Source organism: Ictidomys tridecemlineatus, chromosome 7, assembly GCF_052094955.1.
Source record: "Ictidomys tridecemlineatus isolate mIctTri1 chromosome 7, mIctTri1.hap1, whole genome shotgun sequence".
NCBI classification, from domain to species: Eukaryota; Metazoa; Chordata; class Mammalia; order Rodentia; family Sciuridae; genus Ictidomys; species Ictidomys tridecemlineatus.
In genome coordinates this window covers 68,858,341-68,877,337 of record NC_135483.1, presented here as the reverse complement: position 1 = coordinate 68,877,337, position 18,997 = coordinate 68,858,341, and the positions used below count along the sequence as shown (strand labels likewise).

General features: G+C 36.4%; 1 protein-coding gene across 3 annotated transcripts in view; it reads right to left on the bottom strand.

Moving 5' to 3' along the window:
- Prex2 (phosphatidylinositol-3,4,5-trisphosphate dependent Rac exchange factor 2) overlaps positions 1-18,997 on the bottom strand; it is a 294,983-nt gene that overhangs the window by 128,466 nt on the left and 147,520 nt on the right. For all 3 annotated transcript variants that reach the window (XM_040294020.2, XM_005322936.5, XM_078017136.1), the window contains 5 exons: positions 16,205-16,290; positions 12,813-12,949; positions 10,246-10,363; positions 6,086-6,270; positions 3,942-4,103 (listed from right to left, as the gene is read on the bottom strand). In XM_040294020.2, the coding sequence (XP_040149954.2) occupies positions 3,942-4,103; positions 6,086-6,270; positions 10,246-10,363; positions 12,813-12,949; positions 16,205-16,290 (688 nt within the window). The remainder of the gene's footprint in view (positions 1-3,941; positions 4,104-6,085; positions 6,271-10,245; positions 10,364-12,812; positions 12,950-16,204; positions 16,291-18,997) is intronic.

Here is an 18,997-nt window from a genome sequence, read left to right as displayed (position 1 = left end):
AATTCTACAATGTAAGCAAACTAGAAAACATCTCATGCAATGCTAGATAGCTGGTGGTAGCCTGACAAAAACCCCAGTTACTTGGGAGGCTCAGGCAAGAGGATTGCAATTTCAATGCCAGTTTGGGCAACCTAGCAAGACCCTGTCTCAAAATAATAAAATGATCTAAGGAGGAAGCTCAGTAGTACAGCATTGGCCTGGCATGCTCAAGGTCCTGGGTTCCATCCCAGAACTGTGAAAGAAAGGGAAAGAGGGAAAGCACAGGACACATGCACATGTATGTGTGTACACACATGCACATGCACATACACGTGAGAGCACACACTATTGTGAGCTCATAACTCTAGGAAGCACCATGTAAACTAGGTTATATGGGGCTAGTAAGTTCAGCCATTCAGGGGTATTCCTAGCAGGTTAGGTTGGCACTTGTATTCCTCATGTCCCTTTGACTTTTCCTTTTGATTAGACTGTAAGTATGGGAGGGCAGGCATCCTGGAACAACTGTGCGTGTGCCCCTACTCTTTACATGATAAGTACACATTAGGGGCTGGCGATATAGCTCAGTTGGTAGAGTGCTTGCCTCACATGCACAAGGCCCTGGGTTCAATCTCCAGCACTTACTATCAAAAAAAAGAAAAAATGAAAAAAGTGCACATTAGTTAATATTTTCCTATTCCTCCTGCCCCATCCCACAACAGATTTGCTTTGAATAGACTGGGTTTTTCATCTACGCCATTGGCTTTCATTAAAGAGAGCATTAAAAATATCTGCAATGTAAAACAGATGTTTTTTTTTAATTGAAGCCCTTCTTTCTTTCACAATGGTACACTTATGGGTAGCACCATACAATATCTGTATGAGAAATTTCTTTAGCTCAAGGAAAGCTATGCTTCTCCTATGCAAAATGTCTATTTCACAGGGATGGTGCAAAAATACAACCGGCTGTTTGCTTTACATTTTGAATACAGGAAGTAGAAGGCCAAATACAGTATTCAATTTTAGAACCTAAATAGAATCTTGGGGCCTTAGTACCTTTCCCCTGGTGGCCAGTACCATCTATTCTAATACAGCTTTTCTGCAGAGTAGATATTGATAATTTTCCTCCAATACCCATTCTCCTCTTCTTCCTTTCTGTAATAAGACTCCCCAGATTTTAGTTGAGCCCAGTGAAAGTCTGCCTGAGAAAAATACATCCCAGTCTCTCTTTCAAAAAAAAAAAAAATAACTAATAACAGTTAAACAGAAATGATGTGGATAATTTCTGGGTCAGGCAGCAAAAGCAAACTCTGTATTTCCTCTTTGCCCTTCTGAAGAATCACAGCCTAGACACGGTGGTGAAGCAGCTTTGACCTCGAAGAAGATAGCAATATCCCTAGAAGAGCAAAATCATACATGGCAGACCTTCCTAAGATTGACAAGTCCTCCCCCACTGTACTCCTGTCAGGATGGACTTTTATGTGGGGAGTGGAAATCAATCAATCATCAATCCATCTTGGTTAAGCCTGTGTTATCTTGGTCTTCTGTGAAGCAGATGAAGCAATTCACCACCCAATCTACAGTGTTCCTAAAGTTTTGAGTGTGTGTGCATGCGTGCGTTTAACAGCTCACCCTTTTCGTGTATATTCCTGTAAGATACTTCTAGCGTCTTTGTCATATGAAGGAATGGAGAGAAAAAGAAAATCAAAAAAAAAAAAAGAAAGAAAATGACACAGACACAAGGGACCAGTTTGATACCCAGAATCTGCCTAAGCCCCGCATCACATCTTTTACAGATCCATCTCTGAAGCAGAATGATTCTCTTTTTCAAAATGTGATCAAAAGGAGAATAAAACTAGTTTGCATTTGCTGAGAGCTTTTGAATTTTACTTCAAAGTACTGTCACAGACTTCACAGAAAAGGAGAAGTAAAAGGAGAATCTTCTTCTCTACAACTTCCAATACGGCCCATTTGGGGACTGCTTGCCAACTCGGATGAACCAGAGTTCAGCAGTCATGGAAAGAGAGCTAAGGGTGTCGCAGGCAGGTGGAAATCTCGATATCACTTTCTCACGCGACTGGACTTTTAGAAAATTATGACAGTGATGCATGCTTAACAACCCAAACATTACTGGAAGTACGGTCTCTTGTCTCACTCTACCCAATGCAGCCAACAATGACAGTCCTTTGGGTATTCATTCACACACATTCTCATCCATATATAGACGCATGGACTTATTTTCACTTACAATATCAACAATATAAAATTCATGTAGGGTTAAATAACATTCATACATATCTAGATAAGTAATAATCATAAGTGTAGACATAGCAAATTTTAAGCAATTACATCATTTTGAGAGGGAAATTTAATTAATTAGTCTTCTATGATATAAATACACACAAAATTAAAAACTATTATGGGATATGCTTTGGAGGTCAATTTCCATTAATTCTATTTCCAAAATATATTCCCAAATCCATCTAATTTTCTGTCTCCTCCACCCTCATTGCTGTCATCATTGCTCAAGTGAACTACTGTAATTGCTTCCAACTGTTCTCAATTTCTCCATTCCTACCCTTGCAATCCAACCCTACAAAAGCATGATTCCTTAAAATCCTCAAGTAGATAAAATCATTCCCCTGATTACAGCCTTCCCATTGGTCTTCATCAATATAAGAATGAAACCCAAACTCCTTCCAAAGTTCCAAAAGGCACAACACTTCTACAACTCTTTCTAACGGGCCCCTGCCAAAGCTTCAGACCTTACTGGAGAGCTGGCCGCTCCCCCCCACCACCTCCCCACCCACCCTGGCCTTCTTTCTGCTTTGGGGCCTCTGTCCCCTCTGTTCCTTACACCCAAATATTCCCTTCTACAATGCAAATGGAGAGTTCTACTTGTCATGCACACCCAGGGTTTCACAAGGAGGCTGTCCCTGACTAGGTACCACTCTGACACTACCCACTATACCTCCCTAATTTGATTTCCTGATAAGCTTTCTCAGTGTTTGAGTACCCCCCTTTGCAAGGGTTTATTTAATTCTTCGCTATTTCCACACTCAAATGTGAGCACCATGAGAGGAGCGATCTTGTCTGTCCCATCCCAGGTTACATTCCCCATGACAAGAAGTGCCTGGCACACAGAAGGTGCCCGAGAATGTATGACAAGTAAATAAACCAATCAATCAATTTAAAGCAGCCCATTTGCCACATACTTTGATTGAGGCCTTCCGTTTCCTTTGTTGGGAGAAAAAGGAAAGAATGGCCATAGCGTAATTTAAAATTTTGATATCAGAATTAAAGGATCTGCATTTAAAAAAAAACCCAGCTCTATCTTTTACAGGTAAATTATTTAATTCGTTAGGCCTCAGCTAATATTATCTTTTCGAAAATGTGGGATAATAATATAGCTTATAGGCTAGCAAAGATCAAATGAGGTAATGGATATAAAGACATTTTTAAAATACTCCAATATACTATTGCTATGGTTTGAATATGGACCCACAAAATTCGTGTGCTGAAAACTTAATCCCCAAATTCATGTGTGGACTGCATTGGGAGGTACACTTTGGGGAAGTAATCAAGATTAAATGAAGTCATGAAGTGGAGTCTCCATGATGGCATTAGTGGCTTTATAAGAGGAAGATAGACCCTAACTAGTGTGCTGGGTATCTCATCATGTGATGCCCTCCAACACATTATGATGCACTAATTGCCAGCACCTTGATATTGGGCTTCCCGAGTTCCAGAACCATGAATAAATAAACTTCTATTCTTTATAGCCTCAGGTGTTTTGCTATAGTAACAGAAAACAATAGACTGGGGCAGTTGTATAAATTTTATCATTATTACAATAAACATAGTACGTAATATATGTATAAAAGGAATATCAAGGATTAATTTAAATTTGGCACTTCAATAATAATCTCAGTACTAATTACATATAGGATTTATAGAATCTTTACCTTTTTGTAACTGGAAATTCTCTGACAAATGTGCTCAATTTTTTCACTGCACATGACACTGAATTTACTCTGAAGGTCAGAAGGAATCACTTCATTCAGGGAATTTAGGCTGGCACAGTTTTGCACAAAATGATCATCACTTTTAGCCAGGGCTTCAAGAATCTAGTAATAAACACACAATACAAAATAAAATAAAAAAAAACAAACATCAGAAGTAGCCACATCAAATTTTCATAAGTTAACGCTCCAGGGTGACTTTCCAGTATTGCTCTTCTCTTTGTGGCTCCCCAGGATTTCCATGTTCTTTGAGGCACCGTGAGAGAGGTGATTTGCTTTGTCTGTTTGGTATCTCAGGTTACACCTTCTGCTAAGTATAAAAAGGCTGCTTGGGGAGGTAAGTGGACTTCAAAGACTCCCTGCTGGACAGATCAGACATCTGATGTGGGAACATATTTCCTATATTTTTAGTCAGAGTAACCCAGAACATTTTTTCCGCTCAATTGGGTGGGAGAACAAAAAAAAAGAAAGAAAGCAAAAAGCCAGGAAAAGCAATAGCATCCTCTTACAGAGAGTCCAGCACAGACAGTACAGTTAACAAATGCTTGTAGAAAGGATGAACAAATGAACAGTTATCAGGGTAAAGTATAAATTAATGGTTATGCTGTGTCTAAGCTCTAGATGTTAAAAGAATCATGTAAAAGCATCCATATAATGTTTTCAATTAGCAAACTTTTTTGAATATTTGAATCAATTGTAAGGCTGTGTGTGTGTGTGTGTGTGTGTGTGTGTGTGTTGTTTACCTTAGGTCACTAGAATTTCCAATGGCTTGAGAATTACACGGTGTGTTTATAGATGGCATTTATGACTGTTAGAGATCACAGGGATTGAGCTTACCCTTAACCAATATTTTTATAATACCATGTAAGATATAAAAATGTGTTGATGTTTTAATTCTTTCAGCCTCTTACTACCTCCATCCACTTCCCTGTTAGTATGAGTTTTTCATTTCCCCATTAGTCTAGAAATCAGAGTTGGCCTTATCATTGGCAGCATGTTCCAGGCTAAATGCCTTAATTCCTTTGACTTTCTTCATGTGTAAAATGGAAATGATTTTTGCAGTACTAACATAATTGTCATATGTAGAATAATCCACACAATTCTGCAAACTTGAAATACATGAAAAATAAGATTAAATAACTATAATAATGTGGTTTCAAACTCTTGCATGGTTTCCATTGACTGTATAACATAGTTGCAAAGGAACTGTGTTTGGGAAATATATATCAAAAGATACATACAATGGCACAACAGCCTCAAAATGATGAGTTGTATTTTTTTTAAGATGGCTTCCAGGATAAAAAATAAAAAAGTAAAATATTTATTTTTAAAATGGATCACTTAGATCTCCATATTACTTTCTCCCACTAAAACTTTAAAAATATATATTATAACTGGTAACTGTCTCAACTACACATATTTAAAACAAGAAATAAAATGAAAAGATAAAAGTAAGAGAAATAGATCTCATTTTTCTTGAAGTATCTGAATTCTCTCAGAATGACAGCAAAGCAGACACAAACACTGGAGGTCACCGAAGGAGTCCGAGGGACTCAACTTTTAGAAGCACCATGAAAAGAAAGCTCAGAGTCACATGTTTTGTCCATTTGGATATAAATTCGCTTCCTCCCTCATCTTGTTTTCGTCTAAGGACCATATGGTGATGTCCTTTCCAAATACAACTTGTACAAATTTCTGTGGATCTATTCATAACCTGATCTCTAAGCTTCTTGAAATTTTTGACACTTGCAGAATTTGAAATTTCTTATATTTCAGAACTTCAATGACTAGGGTCAGAGGATAATGTGCATTTAAAAAAAAAAAACCTGTCAAGAAAACTATCTGAAACATATCCACATACTGAATTAACAGAGGCTGCAAACCTATTAAATGTATGAAAGTCTTTGCCCAACTATCTAAGTTAAAACCGTCATACAAAAGGATCAATAAAAGTAAACCACACACATACTCAATACTAGAGAAAAAAGAAAAAGATGTTGAAGCAGCCGCAGCATGTACAGCCATTGCATTTCATAAGGTCGTTTTAGTTAGAAGGGAACCCCTGGTGGTGACAGGTCCACTCCTACCTTGGCAGTCAGGCTGAAGAACCCCTTGGGCTCAATCATCTTCTCCACCACATTGCACTTGATCCCAGCCGTGCTGTCATACTCGTACACAACCCCGTACTCCAGGTGGACGTTGTCCACCGTCAGACTCACGTGCTCCTTCTTCCCGTCGATGATGGCCATGGTGTTGAACTTGTCAAGTGCCTCTGCAATGCAGACAATCTTACTTTGCCAACATCAAATATTTTTGAGCCTCAAATATCGTGAGCCTCAAATAATTTTTCAAGAGTTCTTTAAAGGTTGGCTAAATCCGATGAATGAAGCATCTATTCTTGTTAACAATTTGAAACATAAACGCACTTTATAGAAAGCAAATGCTTGAGTGATCCAAATCTCACCACTTTAATATGACCAATCTCATCTTTATACCGCTTAGATCTGTGGACCATGTATATATTTAGTTATACCAATATAAACATTACAGATGTGATTTTGTGTTATTTTTTCAGTGAAAAGAGCATACACAACTTAAATTTAGGGTTTCTAAAAATGCCTTAAAGATTGAATGAATGTTTTTTCAAAACAGAAAAAAAAAAAAACCACATAAAGAAGGGTATATTATAGAAGACAAAGGAGATGTAAGAATTGCTTTTGAACAGAAAGGACAGGATACCTGAAGTTTCCCAAACAGGCTCTTTCAGGGAGAGTTCATTGAGAAAATTCATCATTGTTCACTATACTAAAAATTTCTATATAGAATGTCTTCCTATAGATTTTCAGCCTGCAATCAGCCAACTGGTGGAAAAACACTTAAAGTGCCATGTAAAAAACCAGGAGATCCAATAATAAATATTAAGTAAACAAAAATAAAATTATTTATTTAAAACAACAAAATCCTAGAATAGGATAGCAAATTGTATGTATTAAATAGGCTAAAGGGGTATATTGGTTTACCTTAAAATAATTAAGTCCCAGAATAGTTAGACATCAATTCCTAACTACCAATTAACTGACACCAAAGAGGATTAATGCCAAATGAGGAATAAAAGTCTCCATGTGAGGTCCTGAGGCTCATCCTATTTTGAATAACCAACATCATGTCTTATCATAATAATATTATGTTACTCCAATGAAGTTGAGGTATTTCTGATTTTGCCCATGGGTTGGAACAGGATCCAACTAAGCTTTCCTAGGAACCCCTTCCAAGATTGGTATACACAGATGTCATATGATAAGAAACATATATATGGTCTGTGGTCCTATTCCTGATGAGGAGCTTCTAAAATACTTACAACTTACTGAGCTATTGAGACAACAGGGGTGCCTTTTGTTATTCATGACAAGCTCCTTTCAACCACATACTAGTAATGTGTTCATGAGGTGATTCTTAGTGAGCCCTTAGATAACTTCAAAATGGGGGCTGACGATCAAAGGAATCAACCATGCAATTAGGGGTCTGGAACTTTCAATTTTACCTGCAGACCTCTCGGGGTAGGGGGTGGGTTGAGATTAAGTTCAGTTACCAATAGCCAATGACTTAGCCAAACACATTACATAATGGAATCCCCTAAAAAACAATGCAAGTTGGAGAGCCCCCCAAGTAGATAAACATATGCATACATCCAGAGGGGTACACATCCCAACACACTGGGGACACAGCTCCTGTGCTTGGGACTTTACCAGACCTCATCTTGTGAACCTGTTCATGTTGTATCTTTTATAATAAATTAGTGATAGTCAGTGAAGTGTGCTACTGAGTTCCATGAGTCATTCTAGCAAATATTGGATCCAAGAAGAGGGTGTGAGAACTCCTGACCTTAAAGCTAATTGGTCAGAAATACAGGTGAAAACCTGGAACCTACAAGGGCATCTGAGGAGAGGGCAGTCTTGAGGGACTGAGCCCTTCACTTGTGACGTCCATACTAACTCCCAGAAATAGGTGTTGGAACTGGATTACAGCACACCCCATTGGTATCTGGAGAGTAGGAGACTTGCTTGGTGTGGGGGGAAAAAAAACCCACACATATGGTGTTAGAAGTGTTGCCAGTAAAAACTGCCCAGAAAACGGAACTATCTAGCTGTACTGGTTTGAAAGAATCTAATGGTATAATAAAAATAAAAATATCCAGAGACATTCACCAATAAGATGAGTGGACAACCGGAAAATAATTATAAAGGAGGATTGTTTTTCTGTGAAAAAGTTCTAAAATTAAAATTCAAGGTATCTGTCAGAGGCAGACATACATGCAATTGCTTCCGTTGCTTTTGGCAACGCCTCTGTATAAAGCAATTTGCTGGATTGTTCAATTGAGAAAACAGAAATAGCAGGAGAATTTATCCAAAGACCTCTCTCTCTCTTTTCTTTCTCTTTTCCCATTATTAGTTTGCCTCTTTCCTTACTGACTATGTTAGAATACAGTAAAAGTTACTCAAATCAAGAAAATATTTTGAAAGGAACTATGGACCTTCCAGACCAAGGCTTCTGCATTTCAGTAAACATGTAAATTTTTTCAAAATGAGGATGGGCTAAGGTTCTGTTTTTTTGTTTTTGTTTTTGTTTTTTTTGGTTTTTTATTGATACCACAGATTGAACTCAGGGACGCTTAACCACTGAGCTACATTCCCAGACCTGCCCACCCGACTCCCCTCTTTTCTTAGTTTTTATTTAGAGAGGGTGGCACTGAGTTGTTTAGGGCCTCTCTAAGTTGCTGAGGCTGGCTTTGAACTGCCTCAGCCTTCCAAGCCACTAGGATCACAGGTGTGACCCATGTGCCTAGCTGAAGTTCTTCATTTTTTTATGATAACTAGAATAGCAAAATCTAAACAACATTCAATCTGCTACCTATGGATTTCTAGTTTTTCCAGACCCATTTGTTAAAGAGACTTGTCTTTTCTCCAATGTATGTTTTATGGCACCTTTTCCTAGGTAACTGTATTCATGTGGATTTGTCTCTGTGTCAACTATTCTGTTCCATTAGCCTCCATGCCTATTTTGGTACCAATACCATGCTGGTCTTGTTATGATAGCTCTGTAGCATAATTTAAGGTCTGATATTGTGATACTTCCAATTTCACTTTTCTCATTATAGCTTTGGCTATTCTGGGTCTCTTATTTTTCAAAATGACTTTCATGGTTGCTTTTTCTATTTCTATGAAGAATTACACTGGGATTTTAATAGAAATTGCTTTAAATCTGCATTGCACTTTTGGTAAAATGGCCATTTTGATAATATTAATTCTGCCTATGCAAGAATATGAGAGATCTTTCCATCTTCTTCAACTTCTTTCTTTAGTGTTCTATAATTTTCACTCATAGAGGTCTTTCACCTCTTTTGTTAGATTGATTTCCAGATTTGGTTTTGTTTTTGTTCTTTGTGGGTTGTTTTTTGTTGTTTGGCTTTTTTTTTTGAGGATATTGTGAATGAGATCATTTTTCTATTGTTCTTTTAGCTGATTCATATCGGTGCATGGGAATGAAATTGATTTATGAGTGTTAATTTTATAACTCCTACTTTGCTGAATTTGCTTATGAGTTCTAGAAGTTTTCTGGTGGAGTTTTTTGGGTCTTCTAAATATAGAATCATGTCAGTGGCAAATAGGAAAGATAGTGGAATGATTCTGACACAACTTTTCTATAAACATATATGAATACACCACAGGGAATCTCGACATCGTGTACAATCACAAGGCTGGGACCCTAATCAGAATGAGATGTATTCTATGTTTGTATGAATATATTGTTATACTCCACTGTCATGTATAACTAGAAAGAACAAAAATAAATAAACAACATTCAATTCCAAATAAGGAAACGTGACATAACTCAAGATTGAATCCTCACTTTATCCCTTAACCAGAATGGGTAAAGCCCTTAACCTACAAAGACCTCAATTTCTGGAAGGTTATGTTCATACCTACTTTTTTAAAAAAATGTTTTCTTTTAATGATTAAGTGAGATAAGCTATGTAACACATTTAAATAGTGCCTACCAACCAGGATATGAATATGACACATTAGGCACAAGCTATTACTGCTTGCTTATGTGACATGACTTCTATTTGGTGATAATGACTTAAGATTCAAAGTCATGTTTGGAAGATACAAGACCTTCAACATTAGCAAGTAGATACAGAGTGGAAAAGAAAACTATTAAATCAAAGGGAGAAAGAGAAGAAACCTACCTTCAACTTTGCAGTCAAAAGCATCCCCTGGTTCATCTCCAGGAGGTTTGGAGTTAGATTTTTGGAGGTCTTCCTGAGCACTCTCGATGCTATTATAAACCCACTGTATGGAATCTTGCTGGAAATGAGGGGGGAAAAGAAACTTCAGAGGTAATGAATGGTACATCCTAAAATGCATATCCACTTCATAAACTTGCTTTAGAAGAAGAGTTGCCCATCTTATTTACTGCTCTTGTTTGTTTAGAAATAATAGAATTTGAAAGAGAGAGACAATCAACATCAGAACGGAAAGTCAATGACGATTTAACAAACTGACTTTTTTTCAAGCTTAAATTATCATCCAAAGATATGTTTTATGTAAATTTATCTTCCAAAGATATATTCCAAAGATATTTCTTAAATAGGATGTATTTCTTAAATGTCTTACTTAAACGTCTCAAGTATATCTTAAAATGAGTTATAAATTACATCTTAAAAATAAGCAAATGTTAGATGGACAGTTTGGGAATGAATCAATTTTCTATCACTGTACAAACCATTTTAAATGCCCCCAATAGTCACCTATTTTAATACATTTAATGCTTCTTTGAATCAAACCAACATGAAAATTGGGAGAATAACTTTTATCTCATTGAGTTTCTAACTATCTTTAATCCTTCCCTGTCAAAAATCATCTTGTATTTTAATTGAAACAGTAGCTCCAATCTTATTTAGAGAAATGAGAGAGATGAAATGGCTACCAAATAAATGATTCAAGGGTAATATTACTTCAAGGTTTATACTTTTCTTAGATAAGGTGATAAATCAAATCTAACTGAATTACTGAAGTGTGATGTAATCTATTTTTTTTCTTGCAGCAGATTCACAATTGTGTTTATTATACTGCTATAAATCATTAAAATGATAGTTAAGAGCTGGGGATGTAGTGTAGTTTTATAAGTAGAGTATGTGTTTAGCAAGCAAAAAGCCCTGAGTTCAATCCCCAGAACCAAAAACAAACAAAAGCATGCTAGCTAACTTGGTCACTTGTTGTGGCCACCAATGAGCCACACCCCCAATACCCACACCTTCTGTAGTTCCTTCTCACTCTGAACCTTGGCTTGGCCCTGTGACTCCATGAGTCCAAAAGCAAATACCATCCAACTAGGGGGTAATATTCCTTCTGGAAATCCACACACCACACAGAAAAGGAAATCCTGCTGGAGACTTGAAAGGAAAACGGTACACAGGAGCTCTGGAGGACAACCTGCCACATGGGGCAAGAGGCCATGAGGAACGGAACCCAGGCACCCAGTAAGGTCCCAGCTGAACACAATGACATAGGAACCACCATCCAGTCAAATCAAGAGAAAAATCATCAATCACTGTTGTTTTAAGCCACTAAGTTTTAGGGTGGTCTATTTTGTAGCAATGGATACCTGAGAGAGGCACATTATTCGGTGAATTTTTCTGTCCATTTATTCCTTTTAAAAATTATTTCACTGATTAACATTCCTCCAAGAAGGTACTGATAAAGAGGAAAGATTTGATAATTTCTTAAAGAGTCTTTCAAAAAATGTATTCAATCACACAGCTTCTTAACGAATATTTATTGAACTACTATCAATCAGAGTAACCTATGAGTTCATGTGTAAATTCCAATTTCCATGCTAGTTTTGACCTTATTAGTAAGCAAAATTGATCGGTTCTTACCATGTAAGTTCAAAATTTTGCAGAATATCAGTCCTGCCTATGAGAAAATCACCAATATGAGAACACTTTCATATCCTCAAATCCAGAAAAGAGCATTCCACCACGCATGACTATTAAAAATACAAGCCCTATCTAAAGCTCCTTCTGCATCTACTTGATTAAATTGAGAGAAATTTTTTCCTATAGTCTAATCTTCACTTTTTCTTCATGAGAGAATGAACTTGGCTTATGAATTAGGATTCCAATTTCATCTCTCAGTGGCACTTATGGATCAAAAAAAATAGTGATTAAATTTTAAGTAAAGGCAAGCACATTTTGGCATTTTCTTTTAAAAGCTAACCCAGTTTCCTAAATAAAATATCCAAAAAATCAACCAAACTCTATAAGACTCACAATTTCAACTCTTTCACAGAAGTCTTAGGATAAACAGTATATTTATAATTCACATGTACATACACAATGATTATTATATTCTAAAGTGATTCTAAGACAACAGCTCAATTCTTTGGATTTCAATTAGATAAACTCTTATCAAACAAAAATGAGGGCCGGGGATATGGCTTAGTTGGTAGAGTGCTTGGCTTGCATGCACAAAGCCCTGGGTTCAATCCCCAGCACCACAAAAAGGAAAATGAAAATACCCAACATCACTTTTTAAGCAACTAATAAGATTATAACAATAAGATACAACCATTTAAACATAATCAACTTTGATTAATTATGCAGATAAAATAGTCATTATGGGATTTCCAATGCTGCGTTTAAATTCACTTAGAAGTGGAAACCACAAACATCTCCAGCACTATCCTAGGCTGTCCCCTTAGTCTCCTTTGCAAGTTTGTTTTCAGATCCAGATAAACTGAAGAGCAGTTTACCTTCATTGGTCGCCTATATTTCCTACAGGCTGTAACATGCGCAATGACACTGGCGTGGGTCTCTTTGCTGACATTGATTCCATTTACTTTGATAATACACTGTCCAGGGTGAAGACCAGCTGCTGCAGCTACAGTTCCTTTAAATACAAATGCGGAAAATTGCCAAAAATGTATCTGAAGAATAAGATTCATCTTTATCATACATAGAACAATGAAAGCAATTTTTAAAATATAATAAGGGCCTAGCTAATATACTCCTAATAAATTTGGTTCTGATAGCAATTCTGTCTCAACATTTTTCTGCTTTTTAACTCACCATTCAAACTGTGATTAAAAGAACATTTTCCCACCTCCCTAAGAATTAGTTTGAGAGAATATTTCAAAGTGACTTTTAAAATGCTAATCAGTTACTTTCCCTTTTAAATGTCTAGTCAATCTAATTTCCCAATATACATCTATGTAATAAAAACTACAAAAGCCAGAAACATATGCTTATCTTTCTTTACAGAGTCCCTAAACATTGAAAGAGAACTCACTTTTTAAAAAGAATGTCAATAATTTAATATGAATATAAAAAAGAAATACACACACACACACACACACACACACACACACATATATATATATATATATATATATTTTTTTTTTTTTTTTTTTTTTGTGGCTCAAGGGATTGAACCCAGAGCCTTACATATGCTAGGCAAGCACTCTACCACTGAGTCATATTCTCAGCCCCTAAAAATAAATTTTAAAGGCAAAAATCAAGTCAATTATCTACTATGAGCAGCCTGGATGTTCTAAGAAAACATAAGTGTTCAGGAACCAGAGAAGCTGTGGAGAACAGAGCAGATACTACTAATTTTTCAATCACTTTGTTTACATAGGTACAGATTTAAATACAGAAACAAGTGGCATATTCTAGCCAGCGAGTTAAGATTTCTCTGAACCTTTCAGTGATTGATATTGGATAGTCTGAGGAAATCAACATTGAGAAAGTGCCACTGAAAAATAGAATATATGTAATTCTCACAAATGGTTGTAAAATATCGTAAATATGCTAGAAAAGATGTCCATTATAAGCATTTTCTCCCATAAGGGAATTATTAAACAGTTCTACGAAAATTAATATTTATGAATAAATCTTTTCCTTTCCTCTCAGTTCCCAATAAAATTCATTCCCTGTTCGTGGTTTGGATGTGAGGTATCCCCAAAATGTCCATGTGTGAGCCAATGCAATAAGGTTCAGAGGAGAAATGATTAGGTTATAATGGTTATAACCTAATCAGTGAATTAATCCCCTGGTAGGAATTAACTGAGTGGTAACTAAGTGATAGGGTGTGACTAGAGGAAGTGGGAATTGGGACATGGCATGGGGGTATATATTCTGTATCTGGAGAATGAAGTGTGTGTGTCTCTCTCTCTCTGCTTTCTGATCACTATGTGAGCTGCTTCCCTCTGCCACACTCTTCTGCCATGATGTTCTGCCTCACCTTGAGCCCCAAGGAAGGGAGCTGGCCTTCTATGGACTAAGACTCCCGAAAACCTAAGCCCCTAAACAAACGTTTCCTTCTTCACAGTTGTTCTGGTCGGGTCCTTTAGTCACAGCAGCGAAAAAGCTGACCAAAACACTCCCCAAAATATCAAGCGGTTATTCAGTTATTCTGCATTGAATTGAGTCTTGGGGGAAGGAAGGACATTGCCAGCAAAGAAAATAGAAGGAAGAAGGAAATGAAGTGAGAAATCACCTGGACATGTGGGGTGTGAGCACAGAACTGGGCAGGAGGGTGTGAAAGAGAAAGCGGAAGCAGAGCAAAGCCCCAGGGAGAAGGCCTTGTGTGGCTGGTGCAAAGCCCCTCAGCCTCTGAACCTTACAGACACAGAAGACACTGAAGGCCTTGTGTCTCAGAGACAGAATTAGTGAGGTAAGAAAAGAGAAGTCAGTCTTGGGAGATAATTTTAAGAAAACTGCTGAGTAGTAACAGGGGCCCAGTGAAGACAAGACAGGCTATCAGGAACCATGACCACAAAGCTGTTCAGGAAAAGGGACAAAAAGGTTCATCCAAGTCTGAAATCCAGTGGCCCGGATGTAGGTAGGTCACACTGGAAAGAGTGGGCTGACTGCCATGACTCACTGTGAGAACAAGGCTGGGGAGGCCTCTCTGCTTTGACCACATAACATCAGCGTGAAAAGAAACCAGAAAAACATCTTTTCATTTAATGCACACTGGAGAGGACAAGCACAGAAGCATTTGTCTTTTGACTCTATCAGAAGCAGAAAAGCACAAGAATCAGACTTTGACCAATCTCATCACTAATCTCCAAAGATAGGACTTTGCTCTTTAGATGATGGGAGACCTCAATTCACTCAGGATTTCAGTGACATGACAGTAGTGGTAATGTGAACAACTCTTTTTTTTTTTTTTTTTGGTTTTGTAAAAATGAAGAGATTTAATATGTAATGTCACATTTCCATTTGATAAAATTGAATGAGTTATTGAAACAGTTTTAAACATCTATCTGTCTCTACTTTGAAAAATTTGAGAGAACATACAAGTTTTTCAAGTATGACAGATTTTTATCATAATATGTATAATAATTAATCTTATAATCTAATAAATGTCTAACTAAATTTTATTCTGATAGCAAGGCCCTTTTAAAATTGCCTCTCTAATGTTTATGTGATTATATTAAGATGTTTTCTGTTTCTCGGTACTAAAAAGGTATTTATTTCCCCCTTGTTAGATAAATACATGGCTTCTCATGCTTACAGAAATACTTTCAGCTACAGCAGTTGGTTATTTATTATGTTTAGCAATGTGGAAACTGTTATTCCATTCCATTCTTAGTGTCAGTAAAACAAAAAAAATACATAACAACATGTCAATAGATGACTTGTCTTTCAAAAACTCGAATAATATACCAAGTTTTTAATCACCATAATTATTTAATTTAAAATACATTTTATGGTGAAATGTATCCAAGGTTAATAAAAACACCTAAAGGAATTAAATAGAAACAGGTTATAGAGCCCACAGATCACCCGGAAGCCTCAAAACTCATATCTCTGAATTACGAAAACGAATTAAAAAACCCAATTACTGGCAGTCAAGAAAAATACAAATGTATAACTTTAAAATCATCAATACTCTTTGGTTTAAGCTAAATTATACATAAGCATTTATCCAGGATAAATAGATCAGAATTTTTGAAGAGATTTCTTTTAAAAATTTTTGTTTCTATAATGTACTACCATTGAGTTAATACAGTAAAAATAAGATTAGTGAGAAAATTCCCAGCAACATGACTATGCATATTTTAAACATATTCCCGTTCTGAATGGAATATCTAACACATGCTGGAAAGCTCTTTACCAAGCAAGATGAATTTCTTACCTCTTCCTACTGCATGTACAACGGAAGGGCCAAATCCTCGGATCTGGAATCCAAGCCCATCAGCTGAATCTGGGATTTTCACAGTCCTAGTATCAACCAGAAAATAAGGTAAGACGAATTTTAAATGCCACTATTGGTTAAAATAGCAGTCATCTACACCTTTATTCATTCTTTCAATAAATACATGTGGAGGGTCCACCACATGAAAGACATTGGCTAGAAGCCCCGGGAGATAAACGTGGTCCCTACCAATATAAAAGCACATGGCAGGGACACAATACTTAATTTCTAAATTGAACACAATCATTACATAGCATATGCTGAAAAGGAGCCAGAATCTGGGGGCAGACAAACCTCAATCAGGCACTGAATAGTTAGACTCCTGAACTTCTCTGACACAAAGCTTTACAGAAACTGTTCACAGAAAGATACTGCTATTAAAACTTACTTTGCAGGTTATCAGTGAGGATTAAGAGAGACACTGTTGATAAACTGCCCTGCACGGTGCCATGACCTAGTTAGGTACTTAATACAATGGAAGCTTCTCTCATTATTTACAGTTACAAAGAAAGAAAGGAGTACCTTGTGAAATTTCTTGATGAATATTAATATAACAGAAACACAATGTTAATACGTTTCTACCTGTTGGGAACTTCATCAAAGAACACTAACAAAGAACAAGTTATAAAGAACAGAGCTGTCAAACACTACATCAAAATAATTAAAGAATCTGATTAACTTTAGTTTTTATGCAGTGAAATTCTAAAAGAATAATACATCAAAAGGTAAACCTGAATTTTTCAAAAAAGGGAATATTTCTGGTAAATCCACACAGAAAAAAAAAAATATGAAGGGATGGAAAACGTGAGTCAGCTGTCATGCCAAACCAGTGAAGGATGTTCAAATTGTTACTAATAAATGAGATGCTCCACAGAAGGAAGCCAGAAATCAGATAGCAACAATGCAAAGCAATGAACCCCAGATAAGATGTAACATCACAACAATAAAAATGAGTACAAAATAGACTGCAGTAGAGGGCAAAACCAAAGAACATAATGCAATAAATTTGGATGGATAGTACTTGATGTCAAAGAAACAACATTTTTCCAAAAGATGAATTAATTATGAAATAAATGTTCACAGCTCTTCAAGGGCAGGCTGGACAAAGTCTGACGTTAGATACAGCTGGTAGAAGTAGTATAAGCAACACTCTGTGCCTAGAAAACTTGAAAAAGCCATAGATTCCATTTAGGCAATGAAAGCAAAGGTTGCATCTGCAACCTCACATATAACCTAGGCAGGCATTTAGTGATAAAAATACAAACTGTCTGTTCTAGGGAAACTTTGAAGTATTATTATAAATCAATTTATACAGTATGAAATAACCTGCATGTATGTGGAATGGAGGTCAGAGAATTAATATGCCCTTTATCTCTAATTAAGGACTCTTTGATGTACAACACTATATCCATTTCCTTTGAATCGCACACAGTTAATAGTGTCTGTCAATGATACACAGTGAATTTGCATAATACTGAAAATGAAAGATAACAAGAAGAAAAAAAAGATCATAAATACATTTTCTGGTGAGCATGAAACAAAAATGGCCTACATATTATGAATAAAAGTTCATTTGTACTGAAGTAACTTGGGAGTTTTCAGGCATGATGAATTACTCTTGCTTTCAAATTAATGTAATTTACAAGGGCCCCTCAACCCTTTCCGAGTAGGGTTTTCTGTCCTTCTGATATTGCTATGTAAGGCTGACTATCTTCCAGAAGACCATTATGTTTTTGTTAACAAAAAAATGTACAAAAAAACCCCATAAGATCCACTTTTAGGGGAAATAGTGGAATTCCACAAATAAAATGATCTTGTGAGAAAATGTTTTCCTGGTAGGAATATTATATTGCCTATTAAAAAGAAAAATTAAATTTATACAAGGGAAATGTTCTATTTCTTGTAGAAAATAAGTTGGCTAAATCATCTGCTACATAGGCTTCTGAAAACTTCCTTGATATTATCAAGTATAAAATACAGTTTAAATCAAAAGAAAGCTCTGTTGTATTTACTTCTCATATTTTTCCCCTTTCTCTTCCAAACAGGATGCTACTTAAATTTTTCAAAAGCTATTTTAAGAAAATCTAAGAGGGCCACACAAAAACTTCCATGCAGCTCTTCCTGAGGTCTCTTGCCCTCTAGATCTAGGGTAGCCTTGGGAGCCAAAGTCAGGAGAAGGGAACTATGATGTAAGACAAAAGGAATTGATTGGAAAGAGCAGAGATCTTCCCACCTCTGTCCAAATCCCCTCCATTTGTACTTTAAGAGTGTGAGAAATAAATACCTGCTGTGCTGAGCCATTGTGTACATTCTGTTTGTAGCCCACAGTAGCTAATTCAGTTCATGGATTTCCTAAGAAAAGTGACCTGTTCTCTTTTATCAGAAAATTCACACAAGACAGAAACATGCGTTATCACCCTTCACTCTCACATCAATTTAAGAAACTGGGAAGAAACCCAAAACAATCAGGAATGCCTTATCAAGCAGGGATATCACAATGAACACTAAGAACAAAGTAAATCTTTATAATTATCTTTAATATGTCACAACTTTCCAAAAACACTTGTAGTGATGGGGTAACTACCAATTTACATAATTTGGATGTTAATTTTCAAATAGAAATGTTAAATTTAGTATTGATAATATTTTCAAAACATTTAATTCCATTAATAATAGATAAAGCCGCACTGTGGGTCTGTGCACATTGGACTAGAGTGGAGAGTGTCTTTGATT